Here is a 20433-nt window from a genome sequence, read left to right as displayed (position 1 = left end):
AGCCATGCATTCTTTATTTTTAAGTTTACTAACCCCTTACAGAAACTGGAGGTGGGTTTTTTGTTTGCTTGTTTTAAGTTAACAAACCTAGGACTCCCCTCATCAGGGGATCACAGAGAATTTAGCCATGTGGGAGGATGCAAAAATGGAAAATCAGCAATGTCTGCTTGGGTGACTGTACAGACCAAGAGTACATAATGTTTCTGAGCGGAAGTAACATGTGGAGTCCCCCAGAGGAAAGGTGATCAGCCGCCCTGTTTGTGTTTTTTCTACTCTTTCACAGGCTGTCAGTTTTCTTTCTTTTTGTAATCACTGACAGTTTATCTCTGTCCATCCAGAAAAAGGGATGCTCATCTCATTTTCACTTCTAAAAGCTGTTACAAGCCCCTCATGCTTAAAAACCATTGACACTATCATCACCTTAAGATATGCAATCCATGCGGAGAATTTAATGCCATTATAAATATCTTTTGAAAGACCAACCAGCACATTTTAAAGCCTCAGAAGGAGTTAGGCTGGATAGGACTCAGTTCATAATTCTGTTCTGCTGCTGAGTCCACTAGTCAACTGCACAACTCAACCTTGGCTTCTGTGTATCAGAGGTGGCAGAGACTCACAGGTGGGGTCCTGACTAAGGGAAGCTTGGGACTTGGAAAAGCAGTGTGGGCACTTGTGACCTAGGAAGACAATCCTAAGGGACTATCAGGAGCCCTTCCCACTCCTTATATGCCAAGCACAACCTCCCTGAACCCCATGGACTCCATTCCCTCTAAATCAATAAATCAACAGTTCAAGGACTTGATAAAAACTACTTCTCAATTCAAACACCTCATCTCCAAAACCTTAAGCTTACTTTGGGCTAAGTTTCACGCTCTTTTCCGTGCTAATCTGGTTGGATGGGATCCCTGATAAGTACGAAATGAAAAGCTGAATCTCTTCACAATGAATAATTGGTTGACTTGAGCACTACACCTAAGACTTCAAGACTTTTTACTTTTCACCGATTCAAACGCAACATGGCTATGAAAAAAGAAATAGGTACGAAGCCGTACTTCCCTAAATACCTGGGTGTGAATGCGTGCCGTTCTGTTTTAGCATCCCTGCCCCCTTGCCTCAGCCACCGCATTACATAGCACTGGGTACAAGTGTGCGTTTCTGTTCTGCCAGTGGTGGATAATGTCACCATAATGTTCTGGAAATGCCAAGGGTTCTTTCTTCTTGATGGGGGAGCAATATAAAAATCAACAAACTTAATTTTACTACAGTCACGGTTTTCAGATTTCCTAATTACCCTTGGCCGTGAGCAAATCAGCTCATCTCTCTATTCTGTACAGCCCCCAAGGTCTTTGATTATTTTTAGTGTGTATACGGGGGAGACAGAAAGGTGGTTTGAGTCAATTAATCAAAATGCACGGCACGACCCAAGCCATGGTTGTTGTTTTTTTTTTTTTTTAATTATGAAAGTAATCAATCAACTACTTAGACACTCTTTCCCTCTGACACTCCTGATGGGGACCAGGGCAAAGAGACCACGCAATCACCGATGAGTTACCATATGAAGAAACAGTAAGGATAAGGGAATTATCCTACATGGCAACAAGACTGAAGGGACGAGAGAGAAAGAAAAAACCCACATTATTTTTCTCCATGTTACACTAGAAGCACAGGTGAAGTCCCACAGAGGCAAACTTTTCAGTGAGGCTTAAATAAACCTAGACTGGAAAAGGTGTTTTCTTGAAATGATTTTTTTAAAAAGTTACACTATGAATATTCAGTTAGTTAAAAAAAAGTTCATAAAAATTCCTAGAATCATTCAGGGTTATCAATACAGCCTGTCTGAGCTTCATGATAACATTTATCACAGCAACCCTCAGCCACATCCATGTTTTTTTTTTTAAAAAAGCATGCATGCACATTGCCCTGTAGAAGGATATGCTGTGCATAAAAGTGTTATAAACCAAGTAATATTTTAAGCGCACTTGGCTTGGTCTGAGGGAAATTCAAGTTTGACCATCTAACGAGGACCCCTCCGTGATTAAAGGCCAGAAAATATCCAAGATACATGAAGCCATTTTAAAAACCTATGAAGATACTGTCACTGCTGTCAGAAAGTTTACACAAAAGTGACATTATGAAGTGCTCTCAAAGAAGAGGCCTAATCCCAAGGCACCCGGGAAGCTCAGTCAGTTAAACATCTGACTTTGGCTCAGGTCGTGATCTCACGGCTCATGGGTTCGAGCCCCACATTGGGCTCTGTGATGACACCTGGGAGCCCGGAGCCTGCTTCTGACTCTATGTCTCCCTGTCTCTCTGCTCCTCCCCTGCTCATGCTTTTTCTCTCAAAGAAATAAACATTAAAAAAAAGAGAGAGAGACACCTAATCTCCTTGACTGCCTCTCAAACAGTAAAGGAGATCTCAGGAGTTTCTGTACTCCAGCTGCCCAGAGACCGGAAAGGTCCATGTCTACAGTGGAGGTGCCTCATATGCACACAAAGTACCAATCTGAATGGTGCTGGTATTTCTTCCTCCCTGCTCCCCTCTCAGCCCTGGATGCATGGACAGCGTCTGGGAATCTCACAAAATAAGCATCCTGCTGCACTCGCTAAGAGTCCAGTGGGAAGAGGTAAGTTATCTGGCACAATATAGCCCGATAACAAAAACCACCTCCAATCGAAGAAACCACCATCCATTTTAACGTGAGAAGGAAAGCAGGCCTTACGCTGTAAGGGTGATCTAAGCCATTGTTGAGGGTAATTCGAGCATGTCACTATCTGGTATCATTTTACTCCTAACTTTCAGTTAGACCGTACACTGTGAGACCTGCTTTTCCATCAACAACCGAGAGTGTGGTCCTTAGTGTGGTTCTGGTTGCCATCAAAGAACCCCACTGAGACTGAACGGTGAAAGCTAAGCCTGTCTCTTGGGTCAAACCGAAGCAAGAAGGGTTTGCTGCATGGTGACACAGTAAGGAGGCGTGTGAGACAGGGGACCTTGGTTTCTAAGAGCTGATCCCCTGGGCCCTTGACATGGGGCCATGGAGGGAGTCTAGCAGCACAAAACAGCCATCATCACAGCCTGGTGAGGCCAGCCCGGGACTCAGAACCCCAGCCATCGCTTGCCAGTGGGGTGGGTGACGCGTGGACGGCGGGCACCACGCACCGCGCTCACCTGACAGCGTGGAGCTGCTGATGGTGCTGGCGGGAGTGGTGACCTCAGGCTCCTCCTGAGCGCTCTCCGCAGGAGGCAGGGCTGGCTTTTCTGGCTCCTCGCGCAGGCCTCTGGGGCAGGGAGCACCTTCATCTTTTTCTGCCTCTGTTGAAATAGCCAGTTTGGGAAGTGGGCCAGAACTGAGTTTATGTCTGTTGCTTTCAGTATCTGAAGAGTTGGATGTGGATAACTGTTGCCTTAATTAAAAACAAAACAGAGTCATGTATACACACATACTAGGAAACGGTGCACACGGAGAATTCTGGAAGAAATTAGGTAAAAACGGAGCTCGGTAAGCCTAATCCACACATCTAGCGCAGTGGCTCTTACAGTGTGGTCTCCAGGCTGGCAGCACCAGCATCACCTGGAACTTATCACAAAGCCTCGATCTCATGTCTAGTGGCGGCTCAGACTCGCCGGAATGGGCCCGGCGACCCGTGTTTTTACAAGGCTTCCAGGACCTTCTGATGCACGCTCAAGCTTAAGAATCACTGCTCTAGCAGCAAATGCTTATGACCCTCGTTAACAGGCACTTCACATACATTTCTGAATATTCTGAACTCCAGCTGAAGGTCTCTGTGGATGCCAACATGGTGCTTTTGGTTTTGTCTCCAGGGTCTTCCTTCTCTTCTCCTGGATTCTGAGTTATTCGGTCGATGCTGCTGAAAACCTGCAAGGTGAAGCACTGGTGTTTATTAATAATATCTTCTTGAAAGACTTGGTCAGGGGGAAAAAAAAACCAAAGAAACAAAAAATACAAAACTTTGGGAGGAAAGCCCGAGAGTATGACAAAAGTTTCAGTTGGGGCCGTGTATTCAGAAGGTACTTTCCGATACTATTTACTTGGGTCCTGAGATGAATGGTCAATGTACATGTATTTTTTTCTTCTTGGAGTGGGAAGCTATGAATTCATCACCTTCTCGCCCTATCTCGTTATGGACTTTGTATCTGCAAACAAAATCCATAGACGCATTGGGGTTTCTAGGCCTGGGGATCAATGCATACCTTAGATTACTTTTTAACCATGATGTCTATCAGAAAAGGAAAATCACAGAAAAAAATGGCCACCAGTCAGGGGTGTGGGGAGGAGAAAAATGAATTGGAATTGAGCGCAACAGAAGAATAAATTACCTGGTTCCAGACGTGTGTTGGGAGGGTACAGTATATATGTGATTATGAGTCAGAGGTCTCTGTGTGGCTTATAAATCACATGTACAGACTCGCAGCTTCCTACACTGGCCCTGGTGTTTCTGAAGGGGATCAGCGCTTAGGTAAACCTGTGCGCTCAGTGGTCCCACAGGAAAGGTGGAAGGGCAAATACTGAGCGGGGAGCCCAGTGCAGGAAGCCATCCTTACCACACCCTGCAGCCACGGCACTGCTCTCCCGGGACGGGCCCTCAGCTGGCCCATGGTCTACTAGGCTGAGGAGCATGGAGGCTAACCAACTGGGGACAGCAGGAAGGAAATGGAGTTCAGGGCCTGGCTTGGGTGGGCCAGAGAAGAGGCACAGGGGAAAGCCTGCGCTCAGTGTGATCAAAGCTTCAGTCCTGGCCCTGGGTAGGCCGCTACCACCCCCTCCAGAGAAACATCGCCTCTCCACGTCCTTCCTATAAACAGTGAGGTCAGTGCCAGCGCATCTGTAGACGTGCTGTATCTAGGTAGCCACAAAGAAAAAGGTACGGACCCTTTATAAAACCCTACGTGTTATCGAAAAGCTGAACAATCACCACGCAAAATGCCATGGCAACAGAAAATGCAGAGCTACTGAAAATATCATAAGGGAGGCAGGAGGCCTGTTAGGTTTGTTTCCATTTTCCTAGGGCCCTGCCTACCGGGTTTCTTAGGTTTATGTGTGTATGTGCGTGTGTGTGTGTGTGTGTGTGTTTTAATCCTACCACTATCAGTAAAAAGCATCCATCTCACACATTGATTCTATTATCTTCCCTCATTTTCAAAATTCCAGCTTGGCTTCCTATCGGCTTTTTCATAAAACTTACATTTTCTGTTACTGGTTACCAGACTTTCATATTCTGCATCAATTATCCCCAAGGAGCCTAGCTGAGATCAGGGACTCGCAGTGCTCTTTTGTGTTGTATTCTGGGATACTAGGAGTATGCACACAGTGACCTCAAGCTCAATGTTCTTTATTAAAATATCAGAGAGGGGAGCGAAGGTGGTTCAGTTCATTAAACATCCAACTGGTGATTTTGGCTCAGATCATAATCTCATGGTTTGTGCGATCGAGCCCTGCATCAGGCTGCACAATGACAGCACAAAGCCTGTTTGGGACTCTCTCTCTCTCTCTGCCCCTCTGCCACACGTATTCTTTCTCTCTCTGAAAACTAAATAAACTTAAAAAAAAAAAAAGAAAGGGTCAGAGAAAGGGGCAGTCTGGCACTGAACTAGACTCGGTCACACAGGATGAGGTCAGTGTATATACTGCTATCACGTTCTCCAAAGATAATACTACGAGCACAAGTCTGCATCTCCAAGAAAAAAGATATTCATCTTTGGAGACATTCATCTGTGGAGAGTGAAACAGGCAGGTAGGGACTCTGCATTATCAAGACGGTGGGGTCACCTTTCCCAGCCTAAAAGGAATTTTAAGCACCGGAGACCCCAAGCACCAAAACACTACAGGTTGTTTTTACAATCTTGTTCAGCTGTTTAGAAACGCCAACGATCTGGCCTGCCAGAGATTCTCCAGAAAGACTCTGTATGTTTATGCCATATTTCACTTACTTTTGAAAACCTGTGTGAACAGGAGGAAAACTGCCTTATTTCCACATTAAAGTCTTCATCATTTGTGTCATCTTCTTCCTCGGTCTCCATGTGATGATATTTCTCTGACCGAGCTGCAGAGGAATGTTTGGGAACAGTTCTAGTCACTCAGAATTTCACCTTTTACTTTAGATATATTATTAGGAGTTTCTATATCAAAGCAGCATTATGTTTAAGAACTCAGAGGTTCAAGACTGGAAGCTTCTATCACAAGCAGGGCTAATTTTCTATGAAGTAAAATCACACAATGTTTTATGTCATATAATTCACTTACTATCAAAATAACTTGTGTCATCCTCGGATTCCAGTTGGGGAATAAATTCTGCCTTCTGTCTCAGCAAACTGTTCCAGTCTAGGGAACGGAAGAACCGATGCTGTTTGACTTCATAGGCACCACCTTGGGGTGGGGAGGGGAAGGGAAGAAGAGAGGGGAAAATATGAAACTACCCTCTGAGCAAAGCTTTTGAGAACACCCACCCCCCACTCAAGTCTGTCAACAGAGAAATATATTAAAGAAACACGGAAATCTTACTTTTTCATTCTACAACAACTCCTCCCAACCCAAAATTTCTCATAATTCATCAAAAGAGGATTTGATTTTGCTAACAGCAATTGCCAAGGCACGGTTTTCCTCTGTTAATTTTTCCATGACTTCCTCAATTTTTCTAAGGTTAATGATGCAGCCACTTAAAATCACATAATGCTGAAACTGGGGATGTGGATGCACGTTGGCCCAAAGCAGACTCGCTCATTACAAAAAAAACACAAACAAATGAAAAAACAAAGAAATTCTAACAAGGTACAAGATATGTTCAAAGCAACATTTCCTCCAAAGATAAGGTTAATAAAGATGAATTTTTCCTCAACAGTATATAATGGTTTCCATTCTATTTTATTGGATTGCTCATTAACATAGAACTTCGATTTCTTGGATCACAGATTCTTAGGTAAGAAACTGGCAAACCTGTTTCATAGATTTATAAAGCATGTGATGAAAATTAGTCACAATTCCTAAGTTTTAGGCATTTTTCCTCGCCAATCAGCATAATTATTTAGTTCATGATTTTATTTTTATTTTTTTTAAGTCTGTTCATTTATTTTGTGAGAGAGTGAGTGTGTGCATGAGTTGAAGAGGGGTAGAGAAAAAATCCAAAGCAGGCTCTGCAGGATCAGGACAGAGCCTGATGTGGGGCTCAAACTCATGAACTGTGACATCATGACCTGCGCTGAAGCCGAGTCAGACCCTTAACTGAATGAGCCATCCAGGTGCCCCTAATTTAGTTCATGGTTTTACTGAGAGTTTGAAAGGACAAGGCCCGTCAAAGTATACCACACCCCAGACAAAGAGAAGCAGGTACATATGTTAGACAATCACCGTGTGGGAATCAGGCCTCTGCCCTGCCACACACACACACACACACACACACACACACACACACACAGAGTCGAGGAAGGAGGTAAGAAAGAATCAATACTGAAAAAACACCAGGAAGGGAGATTTCTCACAAGACTAACGCAGGCTCTCATCACCTCCCTGCGGGAGGTGTGACGTAAATGCCTCTCTCGTGAAGTTGACACCATGCTTCTCCCCCTGTCCTCAGTATGGTCTCCCCACCAAAAAAACCAAAAAACAAAAAAACAACCCTCCCCCCCAAAAAAACCAGGATGAGAAACACAAACTGGAGGAGAAACAAGCCTGGGTGTTGGAGCGGGGGACCTGTCTGTGTGGTTCAGAGATGTGGCTCTGTCCCTGCCAGGCTACCGTAGCACAGGGTGCAGCCTGGAGCCCCAAACCCAGCCGGGGTGAGAGCAAAGTGGGAAAGTCACCCCCGAAGAAAGAGAATAGATTCTTCTTTACTAAGCATTTGAGCGGAATCTTTATCCAAGATGCTACACAGGTATTCTCTGTGTTTCTGGCCCAACAGAGGAGCCTGACGTTGACCACACAGCGACAGGACGGGCAGCACGGAGGAGGGCTGACTGGGACAAGTACCGCACGAGGTGCTAGAGGCATCTAGTTCTCTTCTCTTAAATCACTGCAAGCAACCCCACAAAGCAGGCATTGCATCAACTCCATGTCCGGCTGGGGAAACTGAGGATCAGCAACAAAGCATACTGGACCAGGATGGCCCATTAAGCAAAGTTTGGAAAGGCTGAGCTGAGGTCTGCCTGAAAACACCCAGGTCCATCCACAGTGTCATAAAGCCAATGCCCCCAGAGCTGCCAGACACACTCTTCTCCAGGGCTCCTATCTCAGACAAGCTACAAGATCTTAAATATCTATCCAACTTCCTTACTCGGCCAATAGCCCCAAGGTCCAAAGACTGAAGCCCTCTTAGTGGTAAACCACACACTACAATGCCATGACTATCACATCAGCTGCTGCTCATGAAGACATATCAATGACAGCTGATACTCCAAGGTTGCTCAGCTGGACTCAAAAGCACAGCTCTGTAGAGCCAAGAGCTCATGGGACACTTCCAGATCATATTGAGAGGGTTTGTGTTTTTCATTTTCCTGCATGCCATTCTTTGGAACCCAAGTTGGTGAGAACATTCATTTTGTCTCTACGGATGACAACAAATGGGCCCTCTCTCTAAAGAGTCACAGCCCACTGGCGACCCAGCTCACGTTTCTCACCCTTTGGCTTTTATGCCCCCTCAGAAGAGGTTCCCTTACCACAGGGTCCTGTGCCTCATGCACTTCTGCAGAGATGGGGAACACAAGAATTAAGAAGACACACTGGGGCAAAAGGACCTCTGGGCTAACGGCTGAACAACGCGGATGATGGCCTTCTGAGCCCGATACAGATGCTCGGACACAGGAACCCACGCAAGTGACGGCACTCAATGTAAGAACCCACCAGGCAGGGAAGCAAAGGGCACAGATTATATGTGGAGCTTCTATTACGTACTGTGGTAATGTACTTGGTATCTTCATGAACATACTGGCATTCAGTCCTCACACTAATCCTGGGAGGTGTACAGCATGCCCCCTGTCTTGGTTAGGAAACTGTGACCCAAGTAAAGAAGAAACTACACAAGACCTCCCAGCTGGCACATAGGTGGGAGTCACTGACATCTGGGCAGCTATAAAGTCCGATAAACCAGACTGCCATTCGGTACTTCACAAGTTCAAAAGTCTAGTTCAAGTAGGACAAGATTCCCAATCACAAGTTATGCTTTGCCCTAAAGTTCTCCCTTGAGTTTCTCTCTCCCTTCATGGAAGTTTCTTAAACATCCATTATGTTCTTCACACTCCTTTTCTCAGGCTTTCTAGTCTCCCGGGCAAATGTGAATTCGCACATTTTCACGGTGCATTATTTTGCCCGCTAAATATGCATTAAATCCAAAATGCTGTCATTGAAGGAGCACAGCAGGCCTGTGGGATTCTCAGCCTTGTTCTTCGGGCCCTACTGGGATCTATCACGTTGGACCTGCCTGCTCGGCAAGTACTTCTCAACAATGCTAAGAGCTTGGGCAGGGTCTTTTAAATGTCTCTTTTGAGCTTCTGCTAGGACATTCTCATCTCAAACTGTCAAACCCTGAAAAGAATGCAAGTAGCAGGCAGGGAGAAAAATGCACAGCGTACGATATATAGACATGGACGTGCTGACCATCACCATAACTCTGTTTTGTTAAATCAAGCCCAATCAAGTTCCCCAATTTTTTTTTTCAAGTTCCCGAGTATTCTTAGAGGAGGGCACCCAGGCGAAGGCTCCATGGGAATACTCTCTAAACTGACCCAAGAACACCAAAGAGAGGATGTGCCCATTCTAATGGTATCTTTAGACGGATCCCAGGACACTTTCCCGGGAGAGCAGACTGGTCCACAGACAGATGTTTGTGCTGTCACAGGCCGTCTGAAAATGCTGCCACTTCCCATATTTGGCTCAAGTGAATGAAAAGCAGTCCTCAGAATTCTGCCCTGCACAGGGCCTTGACACCAATTCTTTGACAGCTACTCATATCTCTGCAACCAGAAAGCAAATATGACTGCAGGTCACAGAGATCAGGGAGCAACAAGTTTGCTAGTCACTTCAGATAAAAAGAAAATCAATTAAGGGTGGGAAGAAATATAAAGTACTCTGTTCAAAGAGTTCAACCAGCTCAAAGATAGGGGCACCACCACCATTTCTGTATCTTGTATGTCCAAAGGGGGAAAGTGTGAGATTATACAGGCAGAAAATGAAAATGACTATACCAGCAGCAGCAGTGTCACACCTGGTTTTAGGAGCCACAGCGGGTGATCTTCTATCCTCATGAAAAGGTGGGTACTTCTCTAAGCTCCATTTTACAGGTGAGGAAATGAGGCACAGAAAGGGAAACATCCTGCCCACAGTCACAGCAAGATTTAAATTCAGGCAATCTGACTGTGGAGTCTGTGTCCTTAACTTCCATTTGTATTGTCTTTCCTACTCAAACACCCACTCATCCAGTGCAAAAGGCAAAAATGCACATGATCCTCCAGTAAGATGCTCAACTCACTTTTCCAAAGTGAGCCTGCAGTTTGAATCTTGTTTGATTCTCTAATATAGTCAATGAGAGATTTTTCTGTGAAAAGCTAAACAGTAAATACCTTTGGCTTTGTGGACAGATTTAAGGTTTCAGCTCTGCTACTGTACCAAGAAGGAAGCCATAGACAATGCATGTGAATGGCACTGCTGTGTTTCAATAAAACTTTATTTACAAGACAAAAATATGGCCTATGGGTTTCAATGTTATCGTAAACTCTAGTAGAGAGCATATTTAAGCAAGAATGGAGCCCTCCAACTGGGGAAATTGTGGGCAGAAATGGGGGAATAATAGAAAATATGTATTTAGAGCTGCTGCAAATTCGTTTTGCCTTGGAAAAATTGAGGGAGAGAACAATTTCTTCAGTATTTTCTGACATTTCTATTACAATGAGGAAACATGAAGCAGCTCAGAGTAAAAAACTCATCAAATCACAAATTTTCACAGCTGAACTTTATGGAAACTGTCTACTGTGTGTGTTTTGTTCTTATATTTAATATTGAGTCCCATCTAGATAAATTCACATACTGGGGCAGGTTGGGATTCTATACTGGGATCACTGTCCATTCAGAATATCAGGAAGAAAAGGAAAACGAGGGGCAGAAACAGTAAGAAGAACAGTTGGGAAAAAATAATCGGCAAGAAACAAATCTATTATCTCCTTAATCTTGAAAGCCTACGGTTTTAATCCTCTTTCTTGGGCTATGGTGCTGATCACCATGATAAGACAGCATGGTTCAACCTCAGAAACTCATTTCCAGAAATTAATTAGTTCAAGGACTGATAACCCATTTTAAACCTGGGTTAAAGCTTTAAAGACGAACGTGCTGGGTCAAATCCTCCTGGGAAGACATGTTTTAAACAAAAAAAGCTCTGCACCTCAAATCATCTGTTTTAAATTATTTAAGATACATGCTTTTCAGGATAGAAGAGTTACATGTGCCCTTGAGGTTTTCTTCCAGATGGATTTTATATACTGAAATATAAGAATACCTTTTGCCTTGCAAGAACAGATAAGAAAAAAAGATAAAAGATACACAACCACCAACCCTCCTAGTATACATACTGCTCTCAATCAGAAAAAAACAAACAAAAAAACCCAAAATATGATTGTTATAATGTGTTGTAGTCATGTCCTACATCAACCAACAGATGTTTCCTAGGCAAAAAAACCCCAAACAACAAGAACCTCTTAATGCTCCACAAAGACATTATTTCCTTCATATTAGCAAAATGAAAACATATGTGCTCTAACCTGTTCCCAGTCTCTCCAGGGGATTCTGCCTAAGAAGCAAGGTAATCAGATCCTGGGCATCGGGTGGTGGTGCCTCATCCTTTTCCGGCCAGTTGATCTCATCTAGAAAGGAGGCACACAGTTTACAACTTTATTGCTCAAACGACAGTCCAGGTCCCTACAGCCTGGCCATGGCCTGGCAGTTCATGAGAAAGGCAACATTTCAGGCCCCGTCCCATGCTGAATCAGAATCTGAATTTTAACGTGATCATCAGTTGCTCCTGGGCCCTGGCAAGTTTGAGAAGTCTCATTTCATGAGATATAAAGGAGCACAGTGGCCAAGAAGGCAGACAGAGAGTTTCAATAAGTCGTACCTTCCATTTGCTTTTTGGATTCGTTGTATTTTTTTTTCTTGGCGCAGAACTGGCTAACAACAGATTGTTCCTTCTAGTTACTCAAAGGACTTAATATGGGGACACCCTAAACACCTCTGGTTCAGGTGGTTGGCCATCCAGGGAATAAAGAGAGTAAGATTTTTCTCTCCTCCTGTCCTCAAATGAGAATTTGGCCACAGCCAGAGTTCTTTAGCTTCGAGAAGCATGAATTAATTTTGCAAAAATAACTATTTCTAGAGACAAATTAAAGGCCAAAGTATTAAGCTTAAAGACAAAAAACAAAACAAAAAAAAATCTGAGGTAATCATAGGAATGGCAGTATTCAAAATCTGCCGTAAATATTAGAATATGTTCTACATTCCACAGGAGTTTGCCTGAAGATGAGGTGTGCGTGCTTGTGTGTATGGAAATGCAATAAAAACATGAGTTATTTCTGTGGGTGCCTGCCTCCAGCTTCCTCTGCTGCAGTTTACATCTGATTTGGAAAATAAAACATGAATATGCATCTGAGCCGTAAGGCATTGAGAACAAAGCCAGCATTTGCTGCTTGTGTTAATTAAACAGTTGATTCCTCTTGCCATTCAGGCCTTGGTATATCAGAAAACAGCCTAGTTATAAATCCATAAACAGCTCAGATATTGTAGAAAAGGGTTATACACTGCAGGCAACTCACAAATCTACTTTGTTAAAGTTTACAAATATGCCTGGCTTGCAAAGTCAACGATAGAGAATAATGCTGTGATTAAGGGACTCCTTCATACATGCATTTTCCCTCTCTCTCCGCTGATGTGCCCTGTAGCACAATCCAGACGGTATCTGAGTGGGTGACGACGGAGGGGCCAGTGATGACTCAGAGGAGGTGATGACTCCTCTGAGGAGGAGAGGCCTTTTTGATATGGTTCGGGGAAATTTACAAAAACAGCAGGCAGGGTACTAATAGAGCCTATTTAATTGTCATTTAGTTTTGCCACAAGCCCCGTAACAATAGTGAGGGTCAGCTTGCAGGTTAAGATCTAAAGGTTATTGAATTTTAAATGAAAGATGAACAGCTGTTACAGAAATAACATTACACCATAACAACCACCAATGAAATCATTAACAATCTGTGGATTAAATTTGCTTCCTTCCCATTCTCATTATTTATGATTTGGTAGACATTTGTTTTAGGGTTTATTACATTTTTGTTAATTTCTTCATTGTGCCATTAGCTATTTTCCCCCATTTATGTAAATGTTACCCACATTAACCTTTTCTTCCCTGGTGCCACGTTCCTATTATGGAAAGGAAGACCGGACGGCAATGAAACAATTTGCAAATCCCACATGAATTTCTTTTGCGGGAAAAGCACACCATAAAAATTGGTTACATTGCTAGTACATTTCCAAATTCCATGTTAACGAAACTTCCTCAGATCAATTTTCAACACAAACTGATCTCCTGAGATTTGTGAGTCAGTTATGTGCTATGATGAGCAAGTTCTTTTAATCTGTTGGCTAAACTGCTTGATAAAGGTTAACATTTCAGTAGTACAAACGGCAAGACTCCACAGAATTACATTAAACAGCTGCTTTCCAACAGTCGCTTGAAGATAACTCCTGATGATATTTACCACTGATGACTTGTCCAAATAGCTCTTCTGGAGTATCCCCAAAGAATGGCACGCATCCAACCAGAAATTCATAGAGGATAATCCCCATGGCCCACCAGTCCACGGGCTTCCCATAGCCCTGCCTCAGAATTACTTCTGGTGCAATGTACTCAGGTGTGCCACAGACCTAAAAGATGATTGCAATATTAGAATAATTGGAATATTAGACATGAATTAAAACAAGCATGATGGCTAAACACCAATTATGTTGCCCGGAGTGCACCTGCTCAGCCACATGGAACCACATGGGTGGAGAATTTAAGAAGAGCAATTATAAGTCAGCATCCATAACCCCAAAGGCAACTAAATATTGAAATAACAAAAAAGGGAAATTTAAAAGGCCACTTTAATGTTAAACTATGTGTAACGTGCAATTTCAAATTGAGGGTTTGACCCTGTTTGGTGGTTCTACTTATTTCGCAGTATCAAAAGCATTTTTAATCCGTAAGGAACGATGCATTCTTAATCTCTCACTACCAGAGACAGTTTTAGCATTTATGTAACCAAAATATACTTGCATCCTGGTTACTTTATAAAAGCATGACAGTTGAGATGTGTTTACCTTAAGTAACTGTACAATGAACAGATTGTGGGCACATGGTAATGAGGCATGCTTAAAGGGAAATGGGCCATGGCTCGGATTTTAGCACCTGGGATTGTACAATGCATCATGAGTTTCAGGAGTACTCTACTGAGACTCCTGAATTCCTTACAAAACAGTTTTCCATTTGTCTCTCTCACATCCTCACTTGTGTGCAATTACATCGTTCGTCTTGCTAATAGACCATCATGCTGGGGGAGGAATGTGGAGGAACGGACAGTTCGAAGAGGCCCAGAGAGAAAAATGGAAGCAATTTGCACTTTATTAAACGTAAGGCTTATACAGACATCTAGACGCCCAGTACTAATGTGCAGCTGGCTTATACAAGTTGATTCTGAATGTCACTGGCAATATTGTACTTTGTATTTCCCTTTAGAACTGAGCCGCGTGCAAGCTCACCTGTTTGTCCAGGAACTCTCGAGCATCCTTCTCGATATGACCTTCATAAAGATTGGTAGTCATGCTCATTAGTCCCACCTTGGATAATCCAAAATCTGTCAGCTTTATGTGCCCCATGGAGGTGACCAACAAACTATGAAATAGAAGGACACATATTATAACACTTGTTTTGAAGTTCTTTTCTTTTTTTTAGCTTTCTCCTTCCCCTATCAACTCATAAGTCTATTTAGTATAGAGGTATCAATCTCAATATAAAACCCAGGCTGGGAAGAGACGAAATCACATGAACATGTTACACAAAGGTTATCTGCCTTAGGAGTGTAATTCACAAGGGAGGGCCAGACACTGGCCCCAGCTAGCCTACGGTTTCATTTACAGGTTTGAACTCTTAGGAAAATTCTAGTGTGGGCTCTAACATCTTTCTATTTTCAGAGTAATAAGATAGTAAAGGATTGATTGCCAATAATCCCATGTCAACCTGTGCATGATTTAAGTGAGACATAAGATAAAGAACTTGGGCAGAAAAATGTACTATTACTGAAGATATCAACGTATGGTTCAACCACATATAAATTTCTTATATCTGCAAAGAATTCACATTTGACAGCTTTATGAATGTAAATTAAAAATTCATTTTAAGGGGAAAACCCAACATTTTGATTAATTTAAAAAATTAAAGAAATAGAGGAAGTGAAAAGAGAAAGAACATCTACTGCAAAGAAATATTCCAAAATTCTAATAGTTGTGCTTGGTAATGTTGTGAATGAATTTTTAATTTTATTTAAAAAATTATTTTTATTTATTTCGAGAGAGAGAGTGAGAGAGCACAAGCATGAGTAAGATAGAGGCAGAGAGAGAAAGAGGGAGAGAAAATTCCAAACAGGCTTTGTGCTGATGTGGGGCTTGAACCCATGAATCGTGTGAGATCATGATCCAAGGTGAAATCAAGAGTCAGACCCTTAACCTACCGAGCCACCCAGGTACCCCATGAATGAATTTCTTAGAATCTTTTTCTATACTTCCAAATTTCCTGGAATAAGCATGAGTTAATTTTACATAATTCTCAGCACGCTTAGAATCTTTACATATTAACAAGTAATGCTTATAGAGCTGTCTGAAATTAATGGAGAAAGCATAAAAAATTTAATAAATGCTGTTAAGATGAATAACAGTCATTTGAGGGGGAAAAAGTCTATGTGTATCTCAAATCAGATACTAAAATGAACTTCACATAGGTTAAAAACTTCTACATTAAATGGTGAGATACAATATAATATCAAGTATATCATCTTGGAGTAGGGAAGGGCTATCTAAGTATTTAATACCAAAAGCAAAAAACATTCAGAAAACAACTAGTAGCATTCTATGATTCAAAACTTAACATATTAAAAAACAAACCTTAAAAAAATTAACTAACCCTGGCTTTATAATCATCTTTTTCTTTTGTTTCTTATAAGCTATTTGTTTATTATAAGCACCAGAGCCTTTAAAGTACGAGATAAACACTACCATATATACTGCCAAAATAACTCATTTGGGAACATTACAGGACAACTGGAAAATGCACAGAGTAGCATTAAAAGAAAACATTTTTATAGACATAAAACTTTTTGCATGGTATGAAAAAAAAGATTTGTTTCCTCAGTGCGCATACTTGTCTGGTTTCAAATCCCTGTGTACAATGCCATAATTGTGTAGATATTCCAAGGCCAACACAGTCTCAGCAAAGTACATCCTGGCCATGTCAACAGGGAGAGGACCCATGTTCTTCATCAGGGTGGCACAGTCGCCTCCTATAAAACACAGGCACAAGACTTAGCAAGGATAGCATCGGCTAGGATTGAAGACCACCAGTCAGATTACAGAATGGCCTCTGCCCGCAGATACAGCATACCGAATTCCTGAGTGGGGACTGTGCAGAGTAGAACCACTGCTAATTAAGATGTGGTGTGGAAAAACTATACAAATATATCTACACAGATAAATATACACATATACATATGTATTAATATGTATACATGTACGTATATGTATACATAAGTGTATATATACATATACATGTATATGTGTGTGTGTATCCATGTACACACATACACACACACCCATATATTAAAGCAGCAGTTCTCCTGAGAGAGCAGATCTGGCTTCCAAGTGGAACTGAAATTTGAAGAACAAAATACAACAGTATAAAGCATGGGTTCTGGAATCAGTCTGCCTGAGTTCAAATCCTGGCTCTGGCTCTGACTCTTCCAGGTAGAGAGATCTTAGGCAAGCTAGTTCTGGCTCCTTCCTCTAGTATCATAATAGTAAGACTGTCATCCCTTGTAAGATTATTATGTAGATTACATGAGGTGATATATGCAATGAATTTAGGACATTACCAACACTTACTAACTGTGTGATAAATGTGAGTTATTGTGACCACAACCAAGGTTAATAAAGCCGAGTGCTGGTGTGGGCAGGGAAAAAACAGGTAGAAATCAGGCGCGCTACGCTTTTGTCTTGTGTCTACTCGTAAAGTATCTAGTAAGTCTCCCCGCTTCTTGGGTTTCAGTTCACTCATCCACAAAATGAAAAGGTCGAACTAGATGATATTTAATGTTTCTTTGAGTTTTATAGGTTTGGGATTCTGCTCAAACAATTACAAGAGCTTAAATTAGAGGCTTTTGAAGATTGTTTTGGCCTTTCCTAATCTATTCCTTTTATTAACTTTGTTTATCTCAACAAGTCATGGCCAAACATGCAGAAATTGAATGTAAAACTGATGGAAATAGAACATTTAAAGGGTAAACCATAAATGTCAAAAAAAAAGGAGCATTAAATTTTCTCGACTTGTACCTCCTTTTCCCCTAAACTCATTTTTAATTTCAAACCACAGACCAAAAAGAATGCATTTTTAATTCGTTCTTTAAGAAGCTCAGTGTCATGAATGATTTTATGAATGTGATGAAAGTAAGCAAGAAAAATCCCATCACCTATATCCTAACTTTAATGGCCAATTGAGAGGAGGTAGTAGTTAGGATTAAAAGCCATTACAAAGGAAAAACAAGTGTGTTCCAAGTAGCACTAGTTTTCCCTCGGTTATAGTAGAGCAGGCACCTTACAAGCAATTATCAGAGAGAATGACTGGGAAGACAGCCATCTCGTCGCGTGGCTTCGGTGCCTAGGAGGGCACCACCAGCGTGTGGCCCCCCGGGGAGGGCCTCAGCCACACAAAGGAGGGAGTGGCCTCCGGATACGGGGGTGGGTCATGTTCTCTGTGTCAGAGGCTGATTTACCTTCCACATATTCCATGACCATGCAAAGGTGGCGCCTTGTTTCAAAGGAGCAGTACATGCTGACAACAAAGGGATTCTCTGCAAAAGTCAGGATATCCCGTTCCACAAAGGCCTGCTGGATCTGGTTTCGGAGGATGAGGTTCTGTTTATTGATCTTCTTCATGGCAAACCTCTGCCGGGATTCCTTATGCCGAACAAAGTAGACTGCCCTGAAAAGGAGCACAGGAGTTGGAGTTCACGGGAAGTGAGGCTGCTTCTGGGTACACTAATCCACGTGATCGTCAACTGGTTTTTTACATTCACAGGGCGGCTGGGATTCAGCCTACGTGAGCTACCCTAGTGGTTACATCTTACAGCTAGGTTTATTTCTTAATCTTTCAGTAAAGGTCATCGGTTGTACATAAGATATCAAATTCATCTTCATGGCAAGGATGGAAATGGACAGTTTCCAGAGTGAGCTATTTGCCAGCAGGCAGCTGATGTTTTCAGTTTTTCCACGTAACAAAATTCAGTATTTAAGAACAGGAAAAGAAAAAAAAAAAAAAGAACAGGAAAAGAATTAACAAAAGTACATACATACCATGAGCCACATCCTTTCTAGTGTTAATATATGCCATTGACAATAATTTTCTATATGATACCCAAGAGATCTGCAAAAAGGACCAAAGCTCTTAGGGAAGGTGGCTTCCAACTTGAAGGTAATTTACTCCCCATGGCATTTCCAGATAAATGATAAGTGTGTAACAGGTCAGATGAGGCTTTCCTACAATGAAGGGGTTGCAGCATGATTTACACCTATGCCTGTTTCAACAGAAAATTCCTTTCCCGACATACTCCATCTGACCCATGGCCAAGGTGAGAGCCAACTTTACTGTAAAATGAGGAGGCTGCGCTGTATTTCTGCTGCAAAACTCATTCACATACTCTAGAGAGCCACTTCCAGCTGGGGAAAGACAACGGACTCCCTGACATCTGATGCGGAACCAACAAGTAGGAAGAGAAGGGGAGGCTTAAAACCTCACCTGAAAATGATGAGCACAAAGAAAATGTCTTGGATGGGCTCATTTTCTCTTAAGTTACTCCTCACTTGTTATTATTATGGGAGAAGAGATTTGAACTGTTAGGAAATGCTCAAATAAGTAACAGTTTACCTAAAAAGCCATCATTCACAGTAAAGTATACCCAACATCTGCCTCCTAAAACAAGGGGTTATTCTGATCTGAGATGTATATGCTGCTAGTTATTTTCATTGTTCCTCAAAATGAACGTAAGGGTGACTAAGAACACCCTAGCTCCCTGCAGAACCAGCATGTCAGGGTAATCCACTTCTGTAAATCTTAGTAGATTCAATCGCAGTTTAACTGCTATTCACTGTTCTGCTCAAGTGTTCAACGGGTAAATAGTTTTTCTTTCAAGTATGTGTGTGTGCATCTTTGTCTTCTCATTGTATCTTTCTCCTTCACTTGAAAAATCACACATCGTTTTTGTCTCTGTTCAAATCTTTTTTTTTTTTTTTGCTTTACTTCTCCTCACCCCCCACCCTACTTCTCATTTCTTTGGTCTTCTCTTCCTTCCTTTGTTGTATAGAGAAAATCTCTTTTATCCACACTTTAGATAACCAATCCAAGGAACAATCTAGTGCTCTTATTCCCACTGTACCACGAACTGACAAAGGAACTGGGCCCCCAACACTTCCTGCTGGGGCCAGGGGTCTTCTTCAGGACGCCAACCGCCGGGACGCCCACCAGCTGGGTTTATCTCCAGACCTGTGCTTCTGGTAAGGCCTGATATCAGGATTAACTAATTTCAACAAATATTTAAACTGATAAAACTTGAGTGTGAGAAGGAAAAGCTTTGTTGTTTATTAAAAAAAGAAAGAAAGAAAACCACACACGTGGAATGCTTTGGACAGTACTGATAAATGTGTTAAATGTGAGTCACCAAATAAAATTCCTATTTTGGTATGGGTGAGAAGGTTTTCAAAAACTGACAAAATAATACAAATATACCTTACTACATTCAGACTGTTTCAAGTTCTTGCCTCACCTTTAAAAGTAGTAAAAAGTGGAAAACATTATAATTATGGTCTACACAGGCTGTCTTAAAAAGACCTTGTATCGGAAGATGAGTAGAAACATCTGGGTGACTTGGGTGTTGAGTGTTCGACTCTTGACTTCAGCTCAGGTCATGTTCCTAGTGTGGTGGACTGAGCCCGGTGCTGGGCTCCGTGCTGAGTGTAGAGCCTGCTTAAGATTCTCTCTGTCTCTGTCTCTCCCTGTCAGGGAGCTTGGATGGCTCAGTCGATTAAGCATCTGACTTCGGCTCAGGTCATGATCTCACAGTTCATGAGCTGGAGCCCTGCTGAGCGCTCGGGG

General features: G+C 42.3%; 1 protein-coding gene across 3 annotated transcripts in view; it reads right to left on the bottom strand.

Annotated features, from left to right (window-relative positions):
* The window catches only part of MAST4 (microtubule associated serine/threonine kinase family member 4), a 169784-nt gene that overhangs the window by 22930 nt on the left and 126421 nt on the right, over positions 1–20433 (bottom strand). For all 3 annotated transcript variants that reach the window (XM_029942361.1, XM_029942360.1, XM_029942362.1), the window contains 9 exons: positions 18059–18267; positions 16435–16573; positions 14781–14913; positions 13742–13907; positions 11759–11860; positions 6264–6386; positions 5951–6063; positions 3751–3878; positions 3170–3405 (listed from right to left, as the gene is read on the bottom strand). In XM_029942361.1, the coding sequence (XP_029798221.1) occupies positions 3170–3405; positions 3751–3878; positions 5951–6063; positions 6264–6386; positions 11759–11860; positions 13742–13907; positions 14781–14913; positions 16435–16573; positions 18059–18267 (1349 nt within the window). The remainder of the gene's footprint in view (positions 1–3169; positions 3406–3750; positions 3879–5950; positions 6064–6263; positions 6387–11758; positions 11861–13741; positions 13908–14780; positions 14914–16434; positions 16574–18058; positions 18268–20433) is intronic.

The sequence above is a fragment of the Suricata suricatta genome, chromosome 6 (assembly GCF_006229205.1).
Source record: "Suricata suricatta isolate VVHF042 chromosome 6, meerkat_22Aug2017_6uvM2_HiC, whole genome shotgun sequence".
Taxonomy (NCBI): domain Eukaryota; kingdom Metazoa; phylum Chordata; class Mammalia; order Carnivora; family Herpestidae; genus Suricata; species Suricata suricatta.
This window is presented reverse-complemented; position numbering and strand designations above follow the sequence as displayed.